At 52.4% G+C, this 23,018-nt stretch overlaps 1 protein-coding gene across 2 annotated transcripts; it reads left to right on the top strand.

Annotated features, from left to right (window-relative positions):
• The first annotated feature begins 37 nt into the window (after positions 1-37).
• LOC135646145 (uncharacterized) lies at positions 38-22,360 on the top strand. Of its 2 annotated transcripts, none has more exons than XM_065165352.1 (10): positions 38-314; positions 877-1,069; positions 1,162-1,319; positions 1,451-1,596; positions 2,613-2,675; positions 2,807-2,899; positions 19,675-19,836; positions 21,000-21,079; positions 21,154-21,317; positions 21,655-22,360. In XM_065165352.1, exons 1-10 carry the CDS (start codon positions 200-202, stop codon positions 21,960-21,962), a joined length of 1,482 nt encoding a protein of 493 aa, XP_065021424.1. In that variant the 5' UTR covers positions 38-199; the 3' UTR covers positions 21,963-22,360. The 2 variants fall into 2 exon arrangements, with proteins under 2 accessions (XP_065021424.1, XP_065021423.1); XM_065165351.1 differs by having other exon boundaries at positions 21,652-22,360.
• The last annotated feature ends 658 nt before the right edge of the window (positions 22,361-23,018 follow it).

Below are 23,018 nucleotides of genomic sequence, written 5' to 3'. Positions count from 1 at the left end.
TTGGGAAAATCATCCGATCCTGACCTGAGTTGGATTTGAGTCGCTCGCAAACTCAAACCCGGTCCGAGTCAAGCTCACGAGTCGGTGCGTCACGAGTAAGCAAATCGACCGTCGCGAATGCCTATAGGGGGCCGTCACCTCCACGCAACCGTCTCTCGTCTGTCTAGGAAGAGAGGAGACGATCTCGGAGAAGAGGGCGATGAAGGGTTCCACCACCTCTCCTTCCCCTTTTTTTGTCCTCCACCTCCTTCTCTCCCTTCTCTCTCACGACTCTCTGCTGGTCCTTGCTTCGAGCGATGAAGCGCCTCTCCGAGGTACGTACGCCTCCATCCCCTTCAGTAAGCGATAAAAGTTGTTCGCCTGCCTTAGAAACCTCGCGGATGGACGATTCGAATGGTGTCCTCCTTGTTAGGCGTATCTTTCGAGTGGTTTTATCCATTCTAGGGTTTTCTGTTTCCGCTGATATTTGCATTTGTTTGAGCACTATATCAAACACCCGAAATCCAAAATGGTCTCTCCCATTTTTTGAATTCTGCTTGCGGATTCTCATCAAAGAAGTGCTCTTTGTTGGAAGTTTGGTAACGTGTCATTCAATGTCGTTGCCATCGGTAAGCATTCAACCGGATCGCTCTAGTGTTTCGTTCACTTGGCTTTCTGTTCTTTCATAAATGTGCATGTTCTTCTTTTTCTTCGAACTACTGATAGAAAGATAAACATTCTTCTGGGGTATTTACAAGAACCTAACGGAAGGTTGTCTTGTGATGGCAATTACAATTTCATTATGCTACTTATGTTTCCTTGAACTATCCTGTTTGTTATTTTAGCAGCATTTTGGTTGGAGTCATTATTTACATACAAATGTCCTATTTGATGCAGACATTAATTTGGAAAATCCAGTTTTAGAATTCAGTTCATTGCCATACGCTGGACATTCATGTCAGCGGGTTCGTGTGACTGGCATGTCAAGGTTGAACCTCAAGTCATATGCCAGTTCTGTACGTGTTGCTTTGAAGGTTTCAGAATCCATTCCTGAAAGACTTGGAGGAAAGATACGAGTTTGCTTCCATTGGTTAGCATCTGACATTTCCATCTCGGATGAAATCCAGAGTTAAAACAATTTGTTAGAAAAATATTGTTTTCATGTTTTGGAACTCATTGCAGGAATGCTTCTACTAGTTTATGTCAATGTGAGGAGGAGAAGTGGGAATCTCTTCGAGACAACCAATGGAGTTCAGTGATATCACCCTATGATGACAGATATATTGATGTTAAAACTATTGATAAAATATCTACTTCCTTGGCAGTTTCTCTCGAGGAAGGTAAATCATTCTTTTCCTAGTTGTATTGTCACTTTCTGTGATGAAATGCATATAATACATTTGAACTTGTTTTTGTTTTTTCATCAAATAACATAAGCTTCAGAGCCCACCCTTTTTTTTGGCACTTGCAGAGCTTCAACAGTGGCGCCTGGTTTGCCTTGGTTTTGGATTTCTCTTGCTGCTCATGGCACCTACTGTCAGCAATTGGGTGCCTTTCTATTACAGCAGTTCAATGGCCTTAGGAGTTCTTCTTGTTGTTTTGATCATTCTGTTTCAGGTACTTTGCTGTTAATATTTGAATGTGATTCCTCCAACTTGGAAATTGGACATCTCTAGATTTGTAGGCCATGAATCTAAATTGTGAAACTAATAGAATAGATTTTTACATGTTAAGTTGCGCTATGGAATCTTGTTGGCAGATCATTATAAAGAATTAATCATAAGTTTCATATGCTTTTTTGCTGCATGTATGGGTAAGTTTGGACTTGGTTTCAGTTAAGAACAAATGCAGTAAACTGATAGATAGTAATCTTTAGCTAGATTGGAGATATCAATGGATCCATTGTATCTTAGAAAATGTGAACTTATGGCCACAAAGATGGAGAAAATTGAGGGATAGGTTTGAAAATGGATTTTGGTAATCTTGGTGAAATATCCAAGGGATGTTTAAAATGGAAATTGGAACTGAGTTTATTGTTGCAAGTGGTTAATTCTGCATAATTTGATGTTTGTATAAGAGATGTTTGTTATAAAGCTTTTGACAGGAAAGATGCTGTATTTACTGACTTTTCATGTTCCTGATCCTATAAATATCATTTTAGAATCATTCAATTACACATATGATGTGTCTTTTGGTTATAACCTACACTATTACTGGTATCTTAATATAATAAGCTAGTTGTAAAAGTTTTAGTGGTATGATCCTGGTTTATTCTTGGATTGGTTGGACTATAGCTGTTTCAGGAAACAATGCTTGTCTGTTTTTCACCTTTGCTACCTGTTTTCTTCTTCAAGAGTCTTGTGTTAAAAACAATACATACTCACCATGATCCTTATTGGATATTTTATGTGAGTAAGCAGGGTTGTGTTGTTTTTATTTGTAGAATTTGTAAGTTCTTATTTGCTTGCAAAGGTAATTTATATATCTTAGGTCATCCTGAAGGTGGTGGTTCTCACTAATTTCTTGTCTTACATTATATTTTACTTATGATACTGATTAATAGAGTGACAATTTTACATTTTGCTCTCTGTTGTTTAAAATATGTTGACCCATTTTTTGCATGCATGATATAGGGGATGAAGTTACTACCCACAGGCAGGAAAAGCATCCTATACTTCACAATCTGTGGATCTATTGTAAGGGTTTCCTTCCATGCTATTGCCCAATTTTGCTTTTACATGCTTTAGATTTTTACTACGGCAAACTTTATTTATTCCAAAATATTTTCCTCTGGATAAAGCCCTGCTTACTTTTGTGTTTCTTGCAGGTGGGTGTTGGTTCATTTATTGCACACTACTTCTCCACATTTGTCAATTCTGTTCTTGTTACTTTTGGCTTGAGTGAAGAGTTGCATAATCCTGTAAGCATTTATTTTCATGATACTGTTAATATGGAGTTTTACTACTATGCTTTGGGGAATATTCTGTATGACTGTCTTGCCCTTTGTTGATTCATTTTTCATTTTAGTGCTGCTTGTGTACTAGTGTATGAAAGATTGTAACACAGATATTTCAAATTGCTTTTCTTATTAATATCATGTATGTCTCAGTTAGGGCACTTGCAGGATACATCTTGATATATATATATATATATATATGTATATATATATATATATATATATATATATATATATATATATATATATATATATATATATATATATATCAGGTATTTTAGGATACTTAGGTATATTTGGTGGACATTTTCGGGAACTCATGTGTTTTGTTAATAATGATCTTTTTACTATAGATGAGACAATTATATGTTTGTATCAATTATTTATATTTTGAACATAATAAAATATTGACCATAGTTCATTTATTTGCTTTTGTACTCGGAATCCATGCTGAACCTTTACAATAGCAATTTTCAGTAGAAGTGATCATACCAACATCTCAGTGATCTTAGCAATGGAAGTTGATATGGCAAAAAATGGTAAACCCCACTCCCGACAACGCCCCCCGCACGTGGACAGGCGCGGCGCCCCAGGAAGAGCAACGTGGGCAACGATCTGCGTCCGGACGCCAGCCTCACTGAGCCCCTAGCCCATCAGTCAACCCAGCACAGTAGGACGAGACTGAAGTAGGTAGCGGTTGAAGCTCGCCCATACCCTGTGATTCCCCGGTCCCATACGCAAGACTCTCGACGATGTCGGACGCCATCAGAGATACGGCCCCGACCGACGGGATGGCGTGCCCGATAATGCCGAGTTCCCCTATAAACGTCCTCAAGCCAGAGGGAAGAAGGCAGGCTGAACCTCCCGAACAACCGCCACCGCATCTCTCTAACTTAATCGTCGGAGGGGTCGGGTCAAGCCGACCCGACCTTTGTGCAGGTATCAAGCCGAGGACTCCCGTCCGGGACGCGCAGCCAAGGGATCCCCACCCGGAGGAAGTCGCTGCATCGCCCCGAGCCCGAGGCCGCCCCGACCGCCCCGGTGGAAGCGCGCATCGCCCCAGGGAGATCCCCGCTATTCGGACCCCCGAACGAGCCGAGACGACCTCTCGGGTCACGGCTAAGAAAAAAAAAAGGTGTTTACACTAACATAATGGCGCTAGAAGGAGGGCCGGTCCGAATAACAGGCGATCAACAGGCTCACTCCGACGAACCCCCGACCATCCGGTCGCACCCGACCGACGCAATGGATGAGCATCCCCAACAGGGAGGGGTCCGAGACGAGCGCCCCGCTGCGATCTCGGAGCGCTACTGGCGATTGTTCAACGACCCGGGTCTATCGCCGCCCGTCGCAAATCCCGGCGGCCCGTCGCCCGTACCGCCCGAAGCCTTCCACGATCTCACGCACCAGGTCCGGGCTCTTGCGGGAGTGATGCAGACCATCATCCCGCTGGTCCCTCCCCCGACGTCTTCACATTCAACTCTACCTCCTCCACGGCAACGGTCCGCCACCCAAAACCCCGCACCACTCCCCGAGTCTCCCGCTTCGCCTCTAGGCCGATCGACTCAGCTCGGGAGCCGAGGAGCGGAGGATCCGACGGCGCGCCCGACGCCCGCAGCCCCACTTTCAGACTCGACGGAGGGCCTGTGGGCCCAGCTATGCCTCGTGGGCCGCCGGCTGGACGAGGTGCAACGTGAGGTCCGCCAGACCAGGGGAGACCCGGGGGCCGAACAACACCAGGGGTCCCCCTTCACCCCCGAGATTCAAGAGCAAGCAATCCCGCCGCATTTTCGACTCCCGTCATTAGATGCCTATGACGGTGCCACCGATCCGGCGGACCACGTGGCTGCTTTTCGCGCCCAAATGGCGCTATACGGGACGTCCGACGCCCTGATGTGCCGGGCGTTCCCGACAACCCTGCGGGGCCCAGCTCGGGCATGGTACAGCAATCTGAAGACCGCGACCATCGCCTCTTTCGACCAGCTGGCTAGGGACTTCGAGCTTAACTTCCTGGCTCATGCCAAACCGAAGCCGTCGGTGGCAATGCTCCTAGGGCTCAACCAGAGGGAGGATGAGCCCCTTTCTCACTTTGTGAACCGCTTCACCACACAAATCCGCGGACTGTCCGATGCTCACCCTTCTTTGATGATGCAGGCATTCATGATGGGCCTGCGCCCCACCCGATTCTTCTGGTCTCTGGTGGAGCGACCCCCCACCTCGGTTCCCGAAATGTTGCAACGCGCGAACCAGTACATCGCTGTCGAGGCATGGATGGTCGGAAAGCGCGACGAGCGCAAGAGGGTCAAGCCAGAGCAGTCCCAACAACAACAGCCCGCTACCTCCCGACGCAGGGCCGGCGGCCTCAACGACACGGTACCTAGGTCCCCTCCCCCGGGCCTGAACTCCTCTCGGACCGAAATATTTCTCCATATTAAGGAGAAAGGCCTTCTCAAAGACCCCTACCCGATGAGGAGCCCGCGCGAACTCGCGGACCGCTCTAAATACTGTCGTTTCCACCGGCAGCCTGGTCACGACACCGAGGAGTGCCGAGAATTAAAAAGGCAAATTGAAGAGCTCATCCGTCGAGGACACCTCGGCTCATACCTCCGACCAGATAAGGAGCTCTCGCCACGCCCGGAGGGCCCCATCGAGCGGCACATAGATGTCATAACCGGCGGGCCAGCGTCCGGAGGGAGTTCCATGGCGGGTGGAAAGGCATACGTCAGGGCCTCCCGGGTTGAAGCTTTCAAACGTGAAAAGGGTCCCGAAGTCACCTTCCCAACCGGGGAACCTGAACCAGCCGAACATGATGACGCGTTGGTAATATCAGCCAGAATTGCCAACGCGCAAGTAAGAAGGATCATGGTCGACACTGGAAGCTCGGCCGATATACTATATTGGGACGCCTTCCAAAAGCTCGGCCTGGTAAAGGAGAACATGAAGCCGATGTGCTCAACACTCACGGGGTTCACCGGCGCCTCGATCTCGTCACTAGGGGTCATCACCCTGCCCCTGACTTTGGGAGCCTTCCCGAAGGCAAAAACGGTGATGACCTCCTTTCTGGTGGTCGACCTCCCCACGGCATACAACGCCATCCTGGGACGGCCAACCCTCAACAGGACCCGAGCCGTCATCTCAACGTACTATCAAACCATCAAGTTCCCGACCCACGACGGGGTCGGGGAAGTGGCGGGGAACTCCTGGGAGTCTAGGCGCTGCTATTTGACCGCTGTGTCATTAAACAAGAGAGCAAGGATCCAATCCCCACTGGAGGACCCCCGGGAGGAAAAAAAACCGACCCCCCGCCCCGAGCCGAAGGAATCCACCATCGACTTACCACTGGTCGAAGGAAGACCCGACCAGACAGTCAAGATCGGGTCGGGACTGCCCGAACAAGAACAACGGCAGCTTGTCGGCCTTCTGCAGGCCAACGCCGACATCTTCGCTTGAACGCCGGCTGACCTAGCGGGAGTCCGTCCGGAGGTCGCGCTGCACCACCTGAACATCTCGTCTGACGCCCTGACACGGACTTAGCTGGTTTTGCCTAAGTCGTGCAGCACCCTTGCGTGTCCGTCCGCAAAGGTCAGCCTCCCCGAAGCCTCCCATTGTCCCTTAGGACCATCAAAAGAGAGAACGGGTTAGAGAGAACGCCTCAAACGGGATCCACAAGCAAACATGTCCGAAAAACACTTCATAGACAATGCAAATTACAAACAGACTTTACAAGCTCTGAACAGTGGCACAACAAAGGGTAAAATGGTCCATTACAGACCGAAAAGCTCTCGCACGTGTCCACATGACACAACCTTTATTTACAAGCCTAAAGAGGCCACCACCCAACTAAAATGGGACTTATAAGCCTTCGGCCGCCCCTTTACATTCTATACAGGGCATGAACATGCCAAAAGACACGGACACACATAAGCATTACATCCAACATCTTGTTGAGAAGTTTGTCCGTGACATTCTCCCCCACTTATCCCTTCGACGTCCTCGTCGAAGCCTTTGTGAACACTGCAACTCTTCGCCTTTGCTGAGTCTTCAATCTTCTGCTCCAGCTGCAATGCGCCTCCTGGCTCCCAGCTGCTCTCCGCTGCTATTTTTGAGTAGTCGAACTTTGATCCGCCATGCTGCTTCAACTCACCAATGACTCTGACTGTGGTGTGGGGTTGGCTGAGTTGTGTTGATCCTTGTTGATTCCTGCGGATCTCCCAGATGAAGGAAAAGACCATCTTTACTGCGCCAGTCTCTCAAAATTCCCACATGCTGCTTGAACTGGGTGGATGCTTGTTGGAGCTTTAACGAGCATCGCCTCGCAAACTTCTGAAGTTTTTGGGTCCTTCCTCCACAAAATCTGCCCATTGACTCTTCTTTCAGTTAGTTGTCACATCCAAGTAGGTTCGCATCACTTCCGCTTTCGATTGGCATTTCGTTGGGAAATGAAGCGGACAATCTACTCTCAGTAGCACTGATCACCGTTGGTGAGGATTTGACAACTATTGTCTTCCATTATCTTCGAAGGGTCTTTGAACTTGTGCAGAGCTCCTCTGCTGGATAGATAAGAGAACTGGGGTACTCGGTTTCGCCCATTCTCTTAAGAGTTGAGAAGGCAAAGGTTACTTGACTTCGCCCGCCTCCTCGAGGTTGTACTTCATGCATCGAGCTGGTTACTGGCCTTCGCCTGCTCTTTGCTCACACTTCTGAAGCACTTGAAGTGTTTGCACTCCTTGCATTGAGTTAGTTACTGTGATTCACCTTCTCAAAGCCATTGAACTTCTGGAATGCAGGAAGTTTCCACCCCAACTTGGAGTAATTCTCTAATAGATGAGGTCGCCTCTGGGATTGTACCGTCTTCTCCATCAACCCTGCCGCCTACTCCACTGAGTAGCAAAGGTACAGCACCGCGTACTGCTTGCTTCGTTCCTTGGTCGTGCACTCTTGCATGACCCGAAGTCCTTCACTTACGGCTATCTTGATGAGAAACTTGTTGACACCGGTCTTACGAAGTTTCTTGGCCTCTGCCCTTCAGCCTTGTCTCGGTACTTGGAGATTGCCTCTGCATGCTCCACCTCCTCGGCCCCTTTCACGACCAAGCGCTCTCCCTCCGTGAGAGCAAGGGATCAATGACTTTGACGGAAGTCCCGCCTCTGCGGTACCATGGCGCTGCCATGCCCATGGCCCTACTATCCGTCACCTCGCATCTGCATCCCTTTTCTTCACGATCAGTAGAGATGTCTCCGTGGCACTCCTCTGAGTCCACCTCCATTCTAACTGATTGCTTGACTTTGGGTAGCTAAGTCCCTCTGGACTCATCGTCGCTTCCTCGCCCCTTTCGACCCCCTGCTTCAACACCTCTGTGTTCTCCAAGCAGTCTGTTTGGTCGATGGAAAGACAGACTGCACTCCCATGCATGGCCTCTGCCATCGCATTGTAGGGTTTGCACCGATTCTGTTCTCCATAGCTTCCTTGGTAGCAACGTTCGCTTACTCGGCCTTGTCCTCTGACTTGCCGGGCTCCCTTAAGCGAATATGAGCTCTGGAGCAGTCCAACTCTCCAGCTGCTTCGATCATACCTCTGCATGATCAAGTCCCTCCCATGGGACTCCCTGGTACTTGCATACGAACTTTTCCCTTGGTGGAACCCAGCCCCCATATGCTGATGACCAAGGTTTTCATCCGATGCAAAATTCGGTGCACGCCCGGAAGACCCGCCTCTGCGGTACCATGGCCTTCACTCCTTGAATCCATAGCCCTTCTTGCCGTCGTGTTGTTCACCAAAGCGGAGCTCCCAGTAGCTCCCGATCATACCTCCATATGATCACATCCCTCACGGGACACACTGTCGTGTGTATCGCATTGCCACGAACTGTTCCACCACGATCCGCTGCACCATGTCGCCTCCTGGTGACATCTCCATTGCATTCTGATCCTTGGGGAATAAACTCGAATTGTGAACCCTCCATGTGTGGCCTCTGCCAATACATCGCAGGGTCTCATCCACCTTCGATTTTGTTCGCTCCTTTGGCAATCGACCTTCATCCACCCACTCTTGGGCCACACCTAGATGAAGCACCGCTCTAGGACAGTCCGTCGCCTAGTAGCTCCCAAAGTCCACCGACTTCACTGTAATTTGTGCACCATTGTCTGGATCCTGGGCCTCTGCCCCTACCAGCACAATCTCCGTTGCGCACCGCTTCCTTCATAGCAACTCGAATGGCAACACTGTGGCATATTCTTCAAGAGTACCCGCCTCTGCGTCCTCTTGCCCCGTGCTAAGGCCTTCTGAACCCAACTTCGCCTCCGCAAATTGAGTCGCCTTAGTTCCTCCATCAAATGCTTCTCCGAGATAAGGTGCATGTGCCCCGAAGCTCCCTTCGTCTTTGGCACCATGCAAGATGAGTCCACTCCGTCAGAATGAAGGACCCATGGAACAACATGATCCTGCTCTTGCCTCTGCAAGAGTTCCATGTCCTTGACCTCTGTCTAAGGAAAGCACTGTGCCTCTGCTCCATGTTCCAACTTCTCTGCTGGCTCCCTTCATGCGGCTTTGGTACTTCGCCAAGTTACACCCAAGTTGCTCCGCTCCTCGTTTCTGCATTGAGTCGATGGTGGCCCTCGCGCCCACCATTCCACGGGTCAGCCCTCCCTTGAGTCCGATCTCCACATCGACTCCAAGTGTGCCTTCATTTAAGTTGCTTCAGGTCGCTCCCCCACTTGATCTCGCAATGCATCCACCAATGCATTCTCTCGAGCGAGATCATGCGACGACTCCTCGCCGCTTGCTCAGTCCATCGAGCTTCGTGGAGTTGTTGTTTGTGAGGTACTCCTCCTCAACATGTGAAGTCCGTCTCACATGATTCTCCCTCTGGAGTGCCGAGACTTATCCATCCTGGATAACTATCCCGTTGGAGCAACATCTCTCTTCGTTTCGGAGACCCCCATCCCCTTGGACTACTCCGATCTGCTGAACAAACTGTGCATTGTTCTGCCTCCTGCAAACACACTTGCTAGATTGCGACTCCCCGTCAATACAGCCCCCACTGCACCCCTCAAGGTCTAGCAACATGCTGAACTCGTTGCACACTTCAGCCTCCTCCGGACGTATCCTTCGCATGCCGAAGAGAAAGTTTCAATGCTCCATGGCGCCGAGTCTCGGCCGCCTTGGGATGGCCACGGACATTCCATCGTCCGCATACAAGCCCCTTGCATGAGTACCAAATTCTTCGAGTTAGCAATTCCCCTCACCTCTGTGAGCTTTGCATAACTCTTTTGGTCGTTGAGCAACTCATTCCACCTTGGATGGTCTCATTCTTGCCAAGCGCCTCGCTTGCCTAGAGCACCATCAAGTATAGTTGTCAACGTTGAGCCGTAGCTCAAACTCAGCCATCCCAACCTTTGTGCGCTCCAAATTCTTCCAAGCTTGCCTGTTCTCGTGGTGCCTCTTGCGCGAAGGGTTGGCCATTCCTCTGAATGCCAATCTCGGATGCCCGCTCCTCTGAGCGACTCCTTTCCCTACATCTCCATGCCCGTTTTCCCTCAAACGGTCGCGCGTGTGCTGACTGCCCTCAACGCAGCCCCGCTAGGTCCTCCACGTTTGCATGTCAAGTGTTTCTATGAGTGCTTGTCCCGCTCTGATACCATATGACACGGACTTAGCTGGTTTTGCCTAAGTCGTGCAGCACCCTTGCGTGTCCGTCCGCAAAGGTCAGCCTCCCCGAAGCCTCCCATTGTCCCTTAGGACCATCAAAAGAGAGAACGGGTTAGAGAGAACGCCTCAAACGGGATCCACAAGCAAACATGTCCGAAAAACACTTCATAGACAATGCAAATTACAAACAGACTTTACAAGCTCTGAACAGTGGCACAACAAAGGGTAAAATGGTCCATTACAGACCGAAAAGCTCTCGCACGTGTCCACATGACACAACCTTTATTTACAAGCCTAAAGAGGCCACCACCCAACTAAAATGGGACTTATAAGCCTTCGGCCGCCCCTTTACATTCTATACAGGGCATGAACATGCCAAAAGACACGGACACACATAAGCATTACATCCAACATCTTGTTGAGAAGTTTGTCCGTGACAGCCCGCCCGGTGAAACAGAGGCCCAGGCGGCAGGCCCCGGATCGACAGCTGGCCATCCGAGAAGAAGTAAACCGGCTCCTGGCGGTCGGTTTCATAGAAGAAGCGAGTTACCCACAGTGGCTCTCCAATGTAGTCCTTGTCAAAAAACCTAACGGAAGCTGGCGGATGTGCGTTGACTACACCAGTCTCAACAATGCTTGTCCAAAAGATTGCTACCCCCTGCCGAAGATCGACCAGCTGGTCGACGCCACGGCCGGCCACGCCCGGCTCTCGTTTATGGACGCCTTCTCCGGGTACAACCAGATCAGGATGGCACCCGAAGACCAAGAACACACGGCCTTCCTCACCGAGCAGGGGATATATTTTTACAAAGTTATGCCGTTCGGATTGAAAAATGCCGGGGCAACCTACCAGAGGGCGGTGAACAAGATGTTCGCGCACCAGATCGGTCGAAATATAGAGGTATATGTCGACGACATGATCGTAAAGAGCCGAACGGCGGAGGCTCATCCCTCCGACTTGGCAGAAGCATTCGACACTCTGCGGAGGTTCGGCCTGCGCCTCAACCCCGCCAAGTGCGCCTTCGGCGTAACCTCGGGAAAATTCCTCGGATTCATCATACACGAGAGAGGGATTGACGCCAACCCAGAAAAGATACAGGCCATCATCGACATGCAGCCTCCTCGGACGATCCGAGACCTGCAGCGCCTTAATGGGAGGCTGGTCGCTTTATCGCGTTTCCTCTCCCGATCGGGAGATCGCTGCCACTCTTTTTTCCAGGCCCTGAAGGATCCGAAGAACTTCCGATGGACGGCGGAATGCGAGAGGGCCTTCGAGCAGATGAAGCTACACCTGGCCAGTCTCCCTCGACTCGCTTCGGTCTCCCCGGGGGAGAAGTTGAGTCTCTACCTTGCCGTCTCCCGGCACGCGGTCAGTTCGGTTCTAGTCAAAGAAATCTCCGGCGATCAACTGCCGGTCTACTACGTCAGCCACATGCTGAGCGGGCCAGAAGAACGCTACCCGCCGATCGAAAAGCTGGCGCTGGCGCTCGTCCTGTCGGCGCGGAAGCTCCGCCCTTACTTCCAGGCCCACCCGATAGAGGTAATAACTGATCAGCCGCTTCGACTCGTTCTGTCCAAATTCGACGTTGCAGGGCGTCTCCTCAAATGGGCAGTGGAGCTCGGCGAGCACGACATACAGTACATACCTCGGACCGCCATCAAAGCCCAGTCCGTGGCAGACTTCATCGCGGAGCTAACCCCGAATACAGGCGAAGAACTCGAGCCACCGCGTGACGCGTGGACCCTCCACGTAGATGGCTCGGCCAACGCAAAAGGCGCCGGCGCGGGCCTGGTACTGGTAACACCTGACGGCCGCTCGATCGAGCGCTCCTTCCACTTCGGGTTCAGGGCCACCAACAACGAGGCAGAATACGAGGCCCTCCTGGCGGGGCTCCGGTTGGCACTGGAAATGCGGGTGACCGACATACGCGTCATCACCGACTCGCAGCTGGTGGCTAGGCAGCTCGGCGGCGAATACGAGGCTCGGGACCCGACTATGGCGAAATACGTAGCACAGGTAAAAAGCCTTGCCGCCAAGTTCGCCCATTTTGAATTGTCGAATGTTCCCAGGGGCGAGAACCAGCGAGCCGACACCCTGGCTAAACTGGCGTCCGGCCCGGCCCCCTGGGCTCGACCCGAGACCGAAGAACTCCCCCGCCGAGCCATTGAGGTCGTCGCCACCGTCGCCCACGACGCGCCGGCAACTTGGGTACAGGAGATGTTACGCTTCAAGCAGGACGGAACCCTGCCCGACAATGCGACTACAGCTCGGCGCTTGCGTCGGACGCAGGCGTGGTACGCCGAGGAAGGAGGACGGCTGTACAAGCGGTCTTTCTCGCGCCCCCTCTTGCGCTGCCTGGAGCCGGGCGAAGCCCGGATGGTTCTGTCCGACACGCATGAAGGGGCCTGCGGGGAGCACATAGGCGAACGAGCCCTGGCGCACAAGGTACTCCGACAGGGATACTACTGGCCAACCATGCGCCAGGACGCGAAAGCTTTTGTGCGGCGATGCGGCTCGTGCCAGGAGCACGCCCGCACCGCCCGGCGGCCGGCGGTCCTGTTCACCCCCGTCGACTGTGCCTGGCCATTCGCGCAGTGGGGACTGGACATACTCGGGCCTCTCCCGCCCGCCTCCGGCCAGCGGAAGTACATCATCGTGGGAGTGGACTACTTCACCAGATGGGTCGAAGCCGAGCCCCTAGCAACCATCACGGAGTCGCAAGTAGAAAGATTCGTGTGGAGAAACCTCATAACTCGTTTCGGCCTGCCCCAGTCCATCGTCACCGACAACGGACCTCAGTTCGCCGGCAGGAAATTCCAAGAGTTTTGCGCCAAACACAAAATTCAACTGAGGTTCAGCTCGGTGGCTTACCCCCAGGCGAACGGGCTGGCTGAAGTAACCAACCGGTCCATCGTCGACGGACTCAAGAGAAGGGTATCCGCTACCCGATCGGCTTGGATCGACGAGCTCCCGAGCGTCCTGTGGGCGCTTCGCACCACCCCCAAGACCCCGACCGGGGAGTCTCCCTATAGCCTCACGTTCGGGACCGAGGCCGTGTTACCATCTGAGGTAACCGTCCCGACTCCGCGGACGGCAGGCTACAGCGAAGAAGCCTCGGGCGAAGGACTCCGATCAAACCTGGACCTGCTCGAGGAAAGACGGGCCAACGCACACCAGAAAGCTCTCTCTTACAAAAGAGCCGTGGCAAGGGTCTACAACCGGAGCGTGCGACCCCGATCGATAAAGTTAGAGGACTTGGTCCTGCGCAAAATCGAGGTCAGCCACCCAACCCAAGTAAGGGGGAAATTGGCCCCAAAGTGGGAGGGACCCTATCGGGTCATCGGAGTACCCCGACCGGGAACGTTCCGACTCGCAACAATGGATGGCGACCCCGTGCCCCGGACTTGGAACATACAAAACCTTCGGAAATATTTCGTCTAAAGACGCAGGCGCTACGCAAGCACTGGAAATCAGGGAAAAAGATCATCTTATTAAAAAGGAGGGGATACAGAAGCCAAAACCTATACACAAAACCCTCACACCCTCGACCCCGACATACAAAAAACGACCCTCACTGCTCTCCCGGAGTCTTCGGGCGGTCGTCAAACGGCACATCTTCCGGCATGTCCACCTCCAGGTCCACAGGGTGAGAGGCGAACGGATCCCTTTCCACCTCGGAGCCGGGAGGACACGAGCCGAAGCGACCCAAGGCGATTCTGTATCCATACTCGTAGGATACTCGCCCCATTCGGGTCAGTCCGAGCTCAAAATTCTCGGACTTCTTGTAGGCTTCGATCGCCTTTTTGTCCTTTGACGGGCGGAGGCGAACCTCCTCAGCCAACGCCTCGGAAGCAGCGCGGGCTTCGGCCTCGGCCTTCTCCGCCCTCCTAGAGAGACCAAGCGCCTCTGACTTCGACTGGCGGAGCTCGGCCCGATCCAAACGGAGGAACTCCTGGAGCTCCTTGACCGAATCGCCCGACCGCTCGAGCTCTGCTCGTAGGCGCGCCACCTCTTCCTCCGAGTCGGTCGCGCGTTTTTCCGCAGCCGCTACCGCCTCGGGGCCCGACCCGGCCCGAATCTCCTCTAGCTGACGACACAGCTCGGAGTTGCGCTCGCTGAAGTCCCAGATTATCTGGCCAGCATCACGCACTCGGTCCATCAGTGCCGTCGAATAATGGAGACCCTGCCACAAGAAAATAAGGGTCAGCGCGCGGTCGCAGGGACGCCCGGGGATCAGCGAAATGCTTACCAATGTCAGAAACCTCCCCGCCTTGTTGAGCATGACCTCCGAGGGTAGGGTGTACAGGTCCCGAGCCAGGTCGGGGTGGAGCACGCCTCGGAGAAAGGCGGCCGAGGGATCTCCCCCGGCCCATACCTTGTCCCCTCGGGACAGCCCCTTCCATCGGGCAACCAGCGGGTCGGAAGCCTCCCCTGTCGGAAGCTCGCCCATCACGGCTGCCCATAGGGGCTCGTCGGCCCCCGTGCGTAGCCCGCACAGATCGTCCACTGTGGGCAGGTCCGCCCTCTTCCCGGCCGCCCCCAGGCCAAGCCCTTCAAATCGGGAAGGCCCCTCGTCCCGAGTGGTCCGCTTGGCGCCCACGATTGTTTGAGGAGCGGCCCCCGACTTGGTTTTCCCAGGACCCGTCGTCCTCGCCTTTTTTGACGGACGTCCCTCGGGGATCTCCAATGGGGCACCCGCCGAACCGGGCAACGGGTCGGCTGAGGAACGCGGAGGGGAAGCAGCGGACTGGCGTGGGGAAGAAGCCGACGAAGAGCGACCACCACGAAGGGACAAGAGCTTCATTCCTACAAAGGAGACAAACAAAACCGTCACGAACTGTGGAAACAAATAAAACATACAAGACGCGAAGAACACCCGCTATAGACATACCCCTGAAAGCCGGACTGAGACCCGCCTCGGCCAGCCACTCCTCGGTCATAACTCGGAGGGCCTGAGAGCCAGGAAGGACTGCCCGAAGCTTCTTCAGGTCCCGACGCTCCTCGCCACTCAAGTCCGGGAGGGTGTTATCTATCGCCCTCACCGCCCACCGAACTCCGAAGCCCCAATCCTCCGACCAGCTAACATAGAAAAACCGCCCCTTCCACCCTTTGTTGCTCGAAGGGGCTCCCCCGACGCGAAAGCCGGACCGGGCTGATACGAAATAGCCCCCCGGCCCCTTGAGAAGGCGGAAACAAGAAAGGAAGAGGTTTCGCGTAGGGGTGATGTTAGCATAGTAACATTCCCCCAAGAACGCTACTAGGTAGCGCCATGAGTTAGGCGCCACCTGAGAAGGCGAAATCCTCCACAAGGAGAGACAGGAAACGATAATAGGGTGAAGCGGGAGGCGCAGCCCGGCCTCTAGGGCATCTTGGGTCAGCGCGAAACCACGGGGGATCGGGTCGTATGACCGCTGCCCCGGATCAGGGGCAACCAGGACAAACTCCTCCGGGATGTAATAACGCTCCCGGAGCTTTTCCAGCGACGACCCGCTCACCACCGAGTCGAGGTCGTGCGGCCACAGCAGAGCCTCAAGGGCTCGCGCCGCCTCCTCGTCTGGGGAAGACGGAGGCTTGCTCTCCCGGACTCTATCGAGGGGCGAAGGTGGGGAGACGGGTGAGAAGGACATCCTTACCGGCTTTTGGAACGAACAAGGGAGACGACGAGGAAGCAACTGTGGGATGGTGGCGTAGGAGAGGAGAAGGCGTGATGGCAAAGAGGAATGACGAGGTCCAAGACTTAGCAGCAGAAATCGTAAAACGGGCAGAGCGCACCATTCATGTAAGAAAAAGCCCGCCAACAGAGACGTCCCTTCGTCTCCCCCTGGCGGCCGACAGCTCATCCGCACACCCACTCGCGTCAGGGAAGACCAACGAACACTCCATCATAAATGCGGACCCAAAAGCCGCTGCAGGGAACGGCGTGGAGAACGGCCACTGCGACTTCTCAGCGCCTAAAAACAACGATGATCTTGCCCCACCGCTCCCGAGACCACCTCCTCGGCGCGGCCAGCCCGCCCGAGACGTGCTCCTCGGCCGCATGCCCCCGAGACCACCTCCTCGGCGCGGCCCGCCCGTCCGAGACGTGCTCCTCGGTCGCATGTCTCCCGAGACCACCTCCTCGGCGCGGCCAGCCCGCCCGAGACGTGCTCCTCGGCCGCATGTCCCCGAGACCACCTCCTCGGCGCGGCCAGCCCGCCCGAGACGTGCTCCTCGGCCGCGTGTCCCCCGAGACCACCTCCTCGGCGCGGCCAGCCCGCCCGAGACGTGCTCCTCGGCCGCATGTCCCCGAGACCACCTCCTCGGCGCGGCCCGCCCGTCCGAGACGTGCTCCTCGGTCGCATGTCTCCCGAGACCACCTCCTCGGCGCGGCCAGCCCGCCCGAGACGTGCTCGTCGGCCGCATGTCCCCGAGACCACCTCCTCGGCGCGGCCAGCCCGCCCGAGACGTGCTCCTCGGCCGCGTGTCCCCCGAGACCACCTCCTCGGCGCGGCCAGCCCGCCCGAGACGTGCTCCTCGGCCGCATGTCCCCGAGACCACCTCCTCGGCGCGGCCCGCCCGTCCGAGACGTGCTCCTCGGCCGCATGTCCCCGAGACCACCTCCTCGGCGCGGCCAGCCCGCCCGAGACGTGCTCCTCGGCCGCATGTCCCCGAGACCACCTCCTCGGCGCGGCCCGCCCGTCCGAGACGTGCTCCTCGGTCGCATGTCTCCCGAGACCACCTCCTCGGCGCGGCCAGCCCGCCCGAGACGTGCTCCTCGGCCGCATGTCCCCGAGACCACCTCCTCGGCGCGGCCAGCCCGCCCGAGACGTGCTCCTCGGTCGCATGTCTCCCGAGACCACCTCCTCGGCGCGGCCAGCCCGCCCGAGACGTGCTCCTCGGCCGCATGTCCCCGAGACCACCTCCTCGGCGCGGCCAGCCCGCCCGAGACGTGCTCCTCGGCCGCGTGTCCCCCGAGACCACCTCCTCGGCGCGGCCCGCCCGTCCGAGACGTGCTCCTCGGTCGCATGTCTCCCGAGACCACCTCCTCGGCGCGGCCAGCCCGTCCGAGACGTGCTCCTCGGCCGCATGTCCCCGAGACCACCTCCTCGGCGCGGCCAGCCCGCCCGAGACGTGCTCCTCGGCCGCATGTCCCCGAGACCACCTCCTCGGCGCGGCCCGCCCGTCCGAGACGTGCTCCTCGGTCGCATGTCTCCCGAGACCACCTCCTCGGCGCGGCCAGCCCGCCCGAGACGTGCTCCTCGGCCGCATGTCCCCGAGACCACCTCCTCGGCGCGGCCAGCCCGCCCGAGACGTGCTCCTCGGCCGCGTGTCCCCCGAGACCACCTCCTCGGCGCGGCCCGCCCGTCCGAGACGTGCTCCTCGGTCGCATGTCTCCCGAGACCACCCCCTCGGCGCGGCCAGCCCGCCCGAGACGTGCTCCTCGGCCGCGTGTCCCCCAAGACCACCTCCTCGGCGCGGCTAGCCCGCCCGAGACGTGCTCCTCGGCCGCATGTCCCCGAGACCACCTCCTCGGCGCGCCCCGCCCGTCCGAGACATGCTCCTTGGCCGCATGTCCCCGAGACCTCCTCGGCGCGGTCAGCCCGCCCGAGACGTGCTCCTCGGCCACATGCTCCCAAGACCACATCCTCGGCGCGGCCACCGCGCCCGAGACACATTCCCCGATCTCATGCCGCACTAAGCACCTACGCAGCGTGGCCTACTTGCCCCGAACCTGTGCCTCAATCGTGAACCACGAAGAACACCGCCGCTTACCGATCAAAGCCACGCCTCAAATCCCCACCGACCGGTGCCGAGCCATGGCTTCCTTTGGGGGGGGGATATGATATGGCAAAAAATGGTAAACCCCACTCCCGACAACGCCCCCCGCACGTGGACAGGCGCGGCGCCCCAGGAAGAGCAACGTGGGCAACGATCTGCGTCCGGACGCCAGCCTCACTGAGCCCCTAGCCCATCAGTCAACCCAGCACAGTAGGACGAGACTGAAGTAGGTAGCGGTTGAAGCTCGCCCATACCCTGTGATTCCCCGGTCCCATACGCAAGACTCTCGACGATGTCGGACGCCATCAGAGATACGGCCCCGACCGACGGGATGGCGTGCCCGATAATGCCGAGTTCCCCTATAAACGTCCTCAAGCCAGAGGGAAGAAGGCAGGCTGAACCTCCCGAACAACCGCCACCGCATCTCTCTAACTTAATCGTCGGAGGGGTCGGGTCAAGCCGACTCGACCTTTGTGCAGGTATCAAGCCGAGGACTCCCGTCCGGGACGCGCAGCCAAGGGATCCCCACCCGGAGGAAGTCGCTGCATCGCCCCGAGCCCGAGGCCGCCCCGACCGCCCCGGTGGAAGCGCGCATCGCCCCAGGGAGATCCCCGCTATTCGGACCCCCGAACGAGCCGAGACGACCTCTCGGGTCACGGCTAAGAAAAAAAAAGGTGTTTACACTAACAGAAGTGATTACACCAACATTTTCAGTAGAAGTGATCACAACAACCTTTACAATAGCAATGGAAGAGTCAAAGAGGATGAGATGAGAGAAGAGAAGAAGAGAGAAAGAGGAATGGAGAAGACTTGAGGAGAAGGGACTGGAAAGGAAAAGAGAAAACAGAAGAGAAGATGAAGGGAAAAAATAATATTTTCAATAGTATTATAAAAATTTAACATGTTTCAAATTATGATAAATGCATCTTAGATCATATTAATATATAAATGTTTATCTCCAAACATTTTGTTTATCCCTGTACTGTATTTTAGACTTGATTTCCTTTAAATTGTATCTAAATATATTAAATTAGAGGTTAAGCCATGTCAACCTTTGGGGTCTGTATCACATCCAACATTTCATATGCAAGTCCGAGCGACATAGTTGATTTCTGATCGAAGCTCACATGTGCTTGATTATTTTAACAGCAAATTTTTAGTTGACGCCAGCCTTTATGGTAGTAGAAGTTGTTTGATATCTGCTTACATTATCATGAATGTTATTAGTTTTAACACCTCTTAGAATGTCTTTGGCCTTGAACTTTTATTTGCTAACACCTCTTACAATGTTTTTGGCCTTGAAGTTTTATTTGCTAATTTCTCTCAATTACAGGTTTCAGTTTTTATAGTAGTGGGAGTAATCTTGTCAGGAGCAGCTTTGGGTTACTGGATAGTGCGAAAATTTGTCCTTTCTGAAGATGGAACTGTAGATGCTGGCATAGCACAGTTTGTGAAGTGGGCAATGCGTTTTACTGGGGTTGTATTTATCCTCCAGGTATGTTCTTCATGATCAATTCATGCATCATGCCTTAAGCTCTATGTTATTTCTTGAAATGGTTCATTTATGTAGTAAGCTAACTTTTGCAGTATCTTTATGTGTTAGTTGCTTCAGATTGTTCATTAAAAATGTGCATTTTTTTGTAACAACAAATTTGTTCGAAAATAGACTTTACCATTTGGTAGTATCAAGGGTGAACATGTCATCACAATCTAATGTAAGATTTGATGCCCCACAACCCAATTGCCACGGTGGATTCAGTATATTAGCAACCACTATAATTATGATATACTAGGTATTCTTATTTGAGGATGGTGTCAAGTGAGTCTTGTTGGACTAGCAAGGAGAGACATGATACAACCATGTGGCAAGTGGCATGCCAAAAAGAGGCTAGCACATTTTTGGCATGCAACGTGGCATGGTCTTATTCAATTGGAGGATTTTATATATGCAGCCTCCAGAATCTTTTTTCTTGGCCTATTGTTGTGGGGCATGAAATTGATCTCCTTTTGAGAGTTCAAAGCTCTGATCTCTCTTTTCTATTTTGCTAAGTGCTCAAGAACATGCTTGGCTGCTTGATTATATGATGAGTTGCTTGATTGGTGTTCATTCAGTAAGCTTTCCTACTCTTTGATCATCTGATTCCTTTTTGTTTTTTTTACCCTTGAATTTGTGAAATGTTCATCATCAACTACTTGTCCTGTAATCTAGAACTATGAAGACATGAATTCTTTTTGTCAGTATTACTGGTAAACTAAAACCTAAGCATTCTGAAGAAGTTTTGAGTGCGGAACTATCCCTATCTTGAAAGTGCTGACCTTGTATGTTGTTGGAACAATATTGAATGTTGAGTGCGGACTTATTGACCAATAATTCATGTGAAGGTTCATCTTTTAAGTGTATCAAGCTTTACTTGTGTTCTCTCTCATTTCTATCATTGCTAATGTTTTTCTGACGTGAGAGGCTTGCCTTAAACTATTGAATAGGAAAACATGCAGTTCATATAATAGGAAAAAGATGGAGGAATTGTTGTAAAATAATCCTACCATGATCAAACATCCCATCAGCAATGCATGTTTTCATCATCACCATTCTCTTACTAGCTATTTCCTTTATCTAATTGTCTGCTAAACATTTACCTTTGTTACTTTTCTTTCTAGAGCACTCTTGATGTCCCTTTGGCATTGGCTGCGTTGGCTGTTTGTTGGAACTTCAGTTCTCTTATTAATTCGAAGAAGTGGTAAGTACAATTACAAATAGTTTTGTCAAGATTATGCTGTGTTCAACACACTGAAAAACATGGTTTTCCTTCAGGCGGCAAGCACCGGTGAAGAATCATAGTCTATGGCAGCAAAAGGCTAGGCAGTCACCTTATAATAGGCAGGCTGAATTCTTGAGTCCTATATCTAAGAAAGAGCCCGGAAGGGCATTTTGGGGAAGCTCAAGCCCATTTTCTATGTCTCTGTCACCGTATCAAGGTACAATTAGATATAAGCATTGCTGGGGTGTTCTTATTCATACATGTTCTGCACGTCTGCAAGAACATCTTTCTCAATGCAGTAATACATGGTTGGAAGGACTTTCATTTTGCGGTTGGATCACTGCACCTTCTTTGTTTACAGAGTTGAGACTTCAAGATGCTTGTTCACTACACATATCAAAGCATCTTGCCCGAGCATGTCTGCATTTAGTTGATACTAGCATGTTTTGACTATCGCAAAATTGATGGCACTTGGAAGCCCTCTTTTATTTGCATGTAATAATCCAGGGTCCATGAGTTCTGAAGTTGGATTGTTTTCATATTTGTTACAGCAGGAAAGAGCTACTCATCCTCCAGGCAAGGGAGACGGCAGAACAAGGACTACTACTCAACCTATCATAATCTGCCAGTAAGAAAGTTCTCCAAGAAAGACTGGGATAACTTCACACGTGAGTCGACCAACACAGCCCTAACAGAATGGGCGTCGACCCCCGACGTTGCCAAATGGATTGCTGAGAATGCTCACCGCATGCGGCTTGATCAAGGCAGCAGCTCCGGGGAGACCATGGAGAGCTCATCGGGTTCATCCGAAGAAACTGTCTTGGAGAATGGGAGTGGGCTAAGTTTCTTCAAGTGGTTATGATTATGAATTCAGCTGGGCGCAGTATCCTAAATGTCATTATGACATATGGATGAAACCTGACTTCCTACTCATGTTAGTGCTGATAGACTTAGGTTAGACTAACCATCTTATTTTGGAAAAAAAATGATTTGCATGTCAAAAGCCAGAGGATCAGTGTAGGATCATTGTTGTGAAATATACGGTTTATTAAACGGCTGTGGTTGATTTAATGATCAGTGTAGGAGAACATGATGCTTTTTGGGATGTCAGAAAAGAGGGAAGAAAACAAAGAAATTTTAGGTACGATTCATGTATTTGACTTTGCACTCTAATCTGTGTGTAATGTGAATTTCCTGTAAGCCTTTTTGTCTCTAAAAATTTTAGGTGAAAATAATTAATTTCTCCCACTTTTGTTGCAAGTCTCGATGGATTTTTTTATTCTTTTGGGGTGTGTCGTATCATCATCTAATCTTTTCTATCGTAAGGCCCTCTTGTGAAACATTTATGTCTCTTGGTATGTACTTGGAATCTTTCTATTTCATTCTTTATATGTATAATATGTGGATTTCCTTAAAAGTCAAGAAAAATGCAAGATTAAAAATATAAGATGACATGGTCACACATGTCCTCTTCTTTCTTTATCCTTTTTTAGTGGAATAAACAATTTCTTGCACCTCACATGTCCAAAATGTATCTCCAACAGGCTGATGCTTCTGATGCCCACATGACAAAGAAGGAGATCAGGAAAACAGTAACACTGGATTTGATTCCTCGAGCTTCATGCACAAGAAATCAAGGCATGTGTTCTCTCTTAAATGCAGACAAACCACAAGATTCTAAGCATTTACCACTGCTCCCTCTTGATGTGGCCTGCCCACTGAATCTTAAAGATAAAAAAGGGAACCGATGGAATTGTAAATTTCGGAAGGATATATCTCTAATTCAACACAAAAAAGTTTGGACTCGAAAGGTCTGAAATCTAGAATTCAAACCAAAGTGGGAGTTGAAACCTTTCTTCTTTCCTTCCTTCTTGCGTGCTTTACCCTTTCATCTATCGTGTTGAATCTTCTTGCATTT

The sequence above is a fragment of the Musa acuminata genome, chromosome BXJ3-8, assembly GCF_036884655.1.
Source record: "Musa acuminata AAA Group cultivar baxijiao chromosome BXJ3-8, Cavendish_Baxijiao_AAA, whole genome shotgun sequence".
Lineage (NCBI taxonomy): Eukaryota > Viridiplantae > Streptophyta > Magnoliopsida > Zingiberales > Musaceae > Musa > Musa acuminata.
This window is presented reverse-complemented; position numbering and strand designations above follow the sequence as displayed.

Bases quoted from the DNA above. Each gene is read 5' to 3' on its own strand.
- LOC135646145 (XM_065165351.1), top strand. From the start codon at position 200: ATGAAGGGTTCCACCACCTCTCCTTCCCCTTTTTTTGTCCTCCACCTC. The intron at 1,597-2,612 runs GTACTTTGCTGT...TGCATGATATAG, and splicing joins TTTTGATCATTCTGTTTCAG to GGGATGAAGTTACTACCCAC. The intron at 19,837-20,999 runs GTATGTTCTTCA...TTTTCTTTCTAG, and splicing joins GGGTTGTATTTATCCTCCAG to AGCACTCTTGATGTCCCTTT.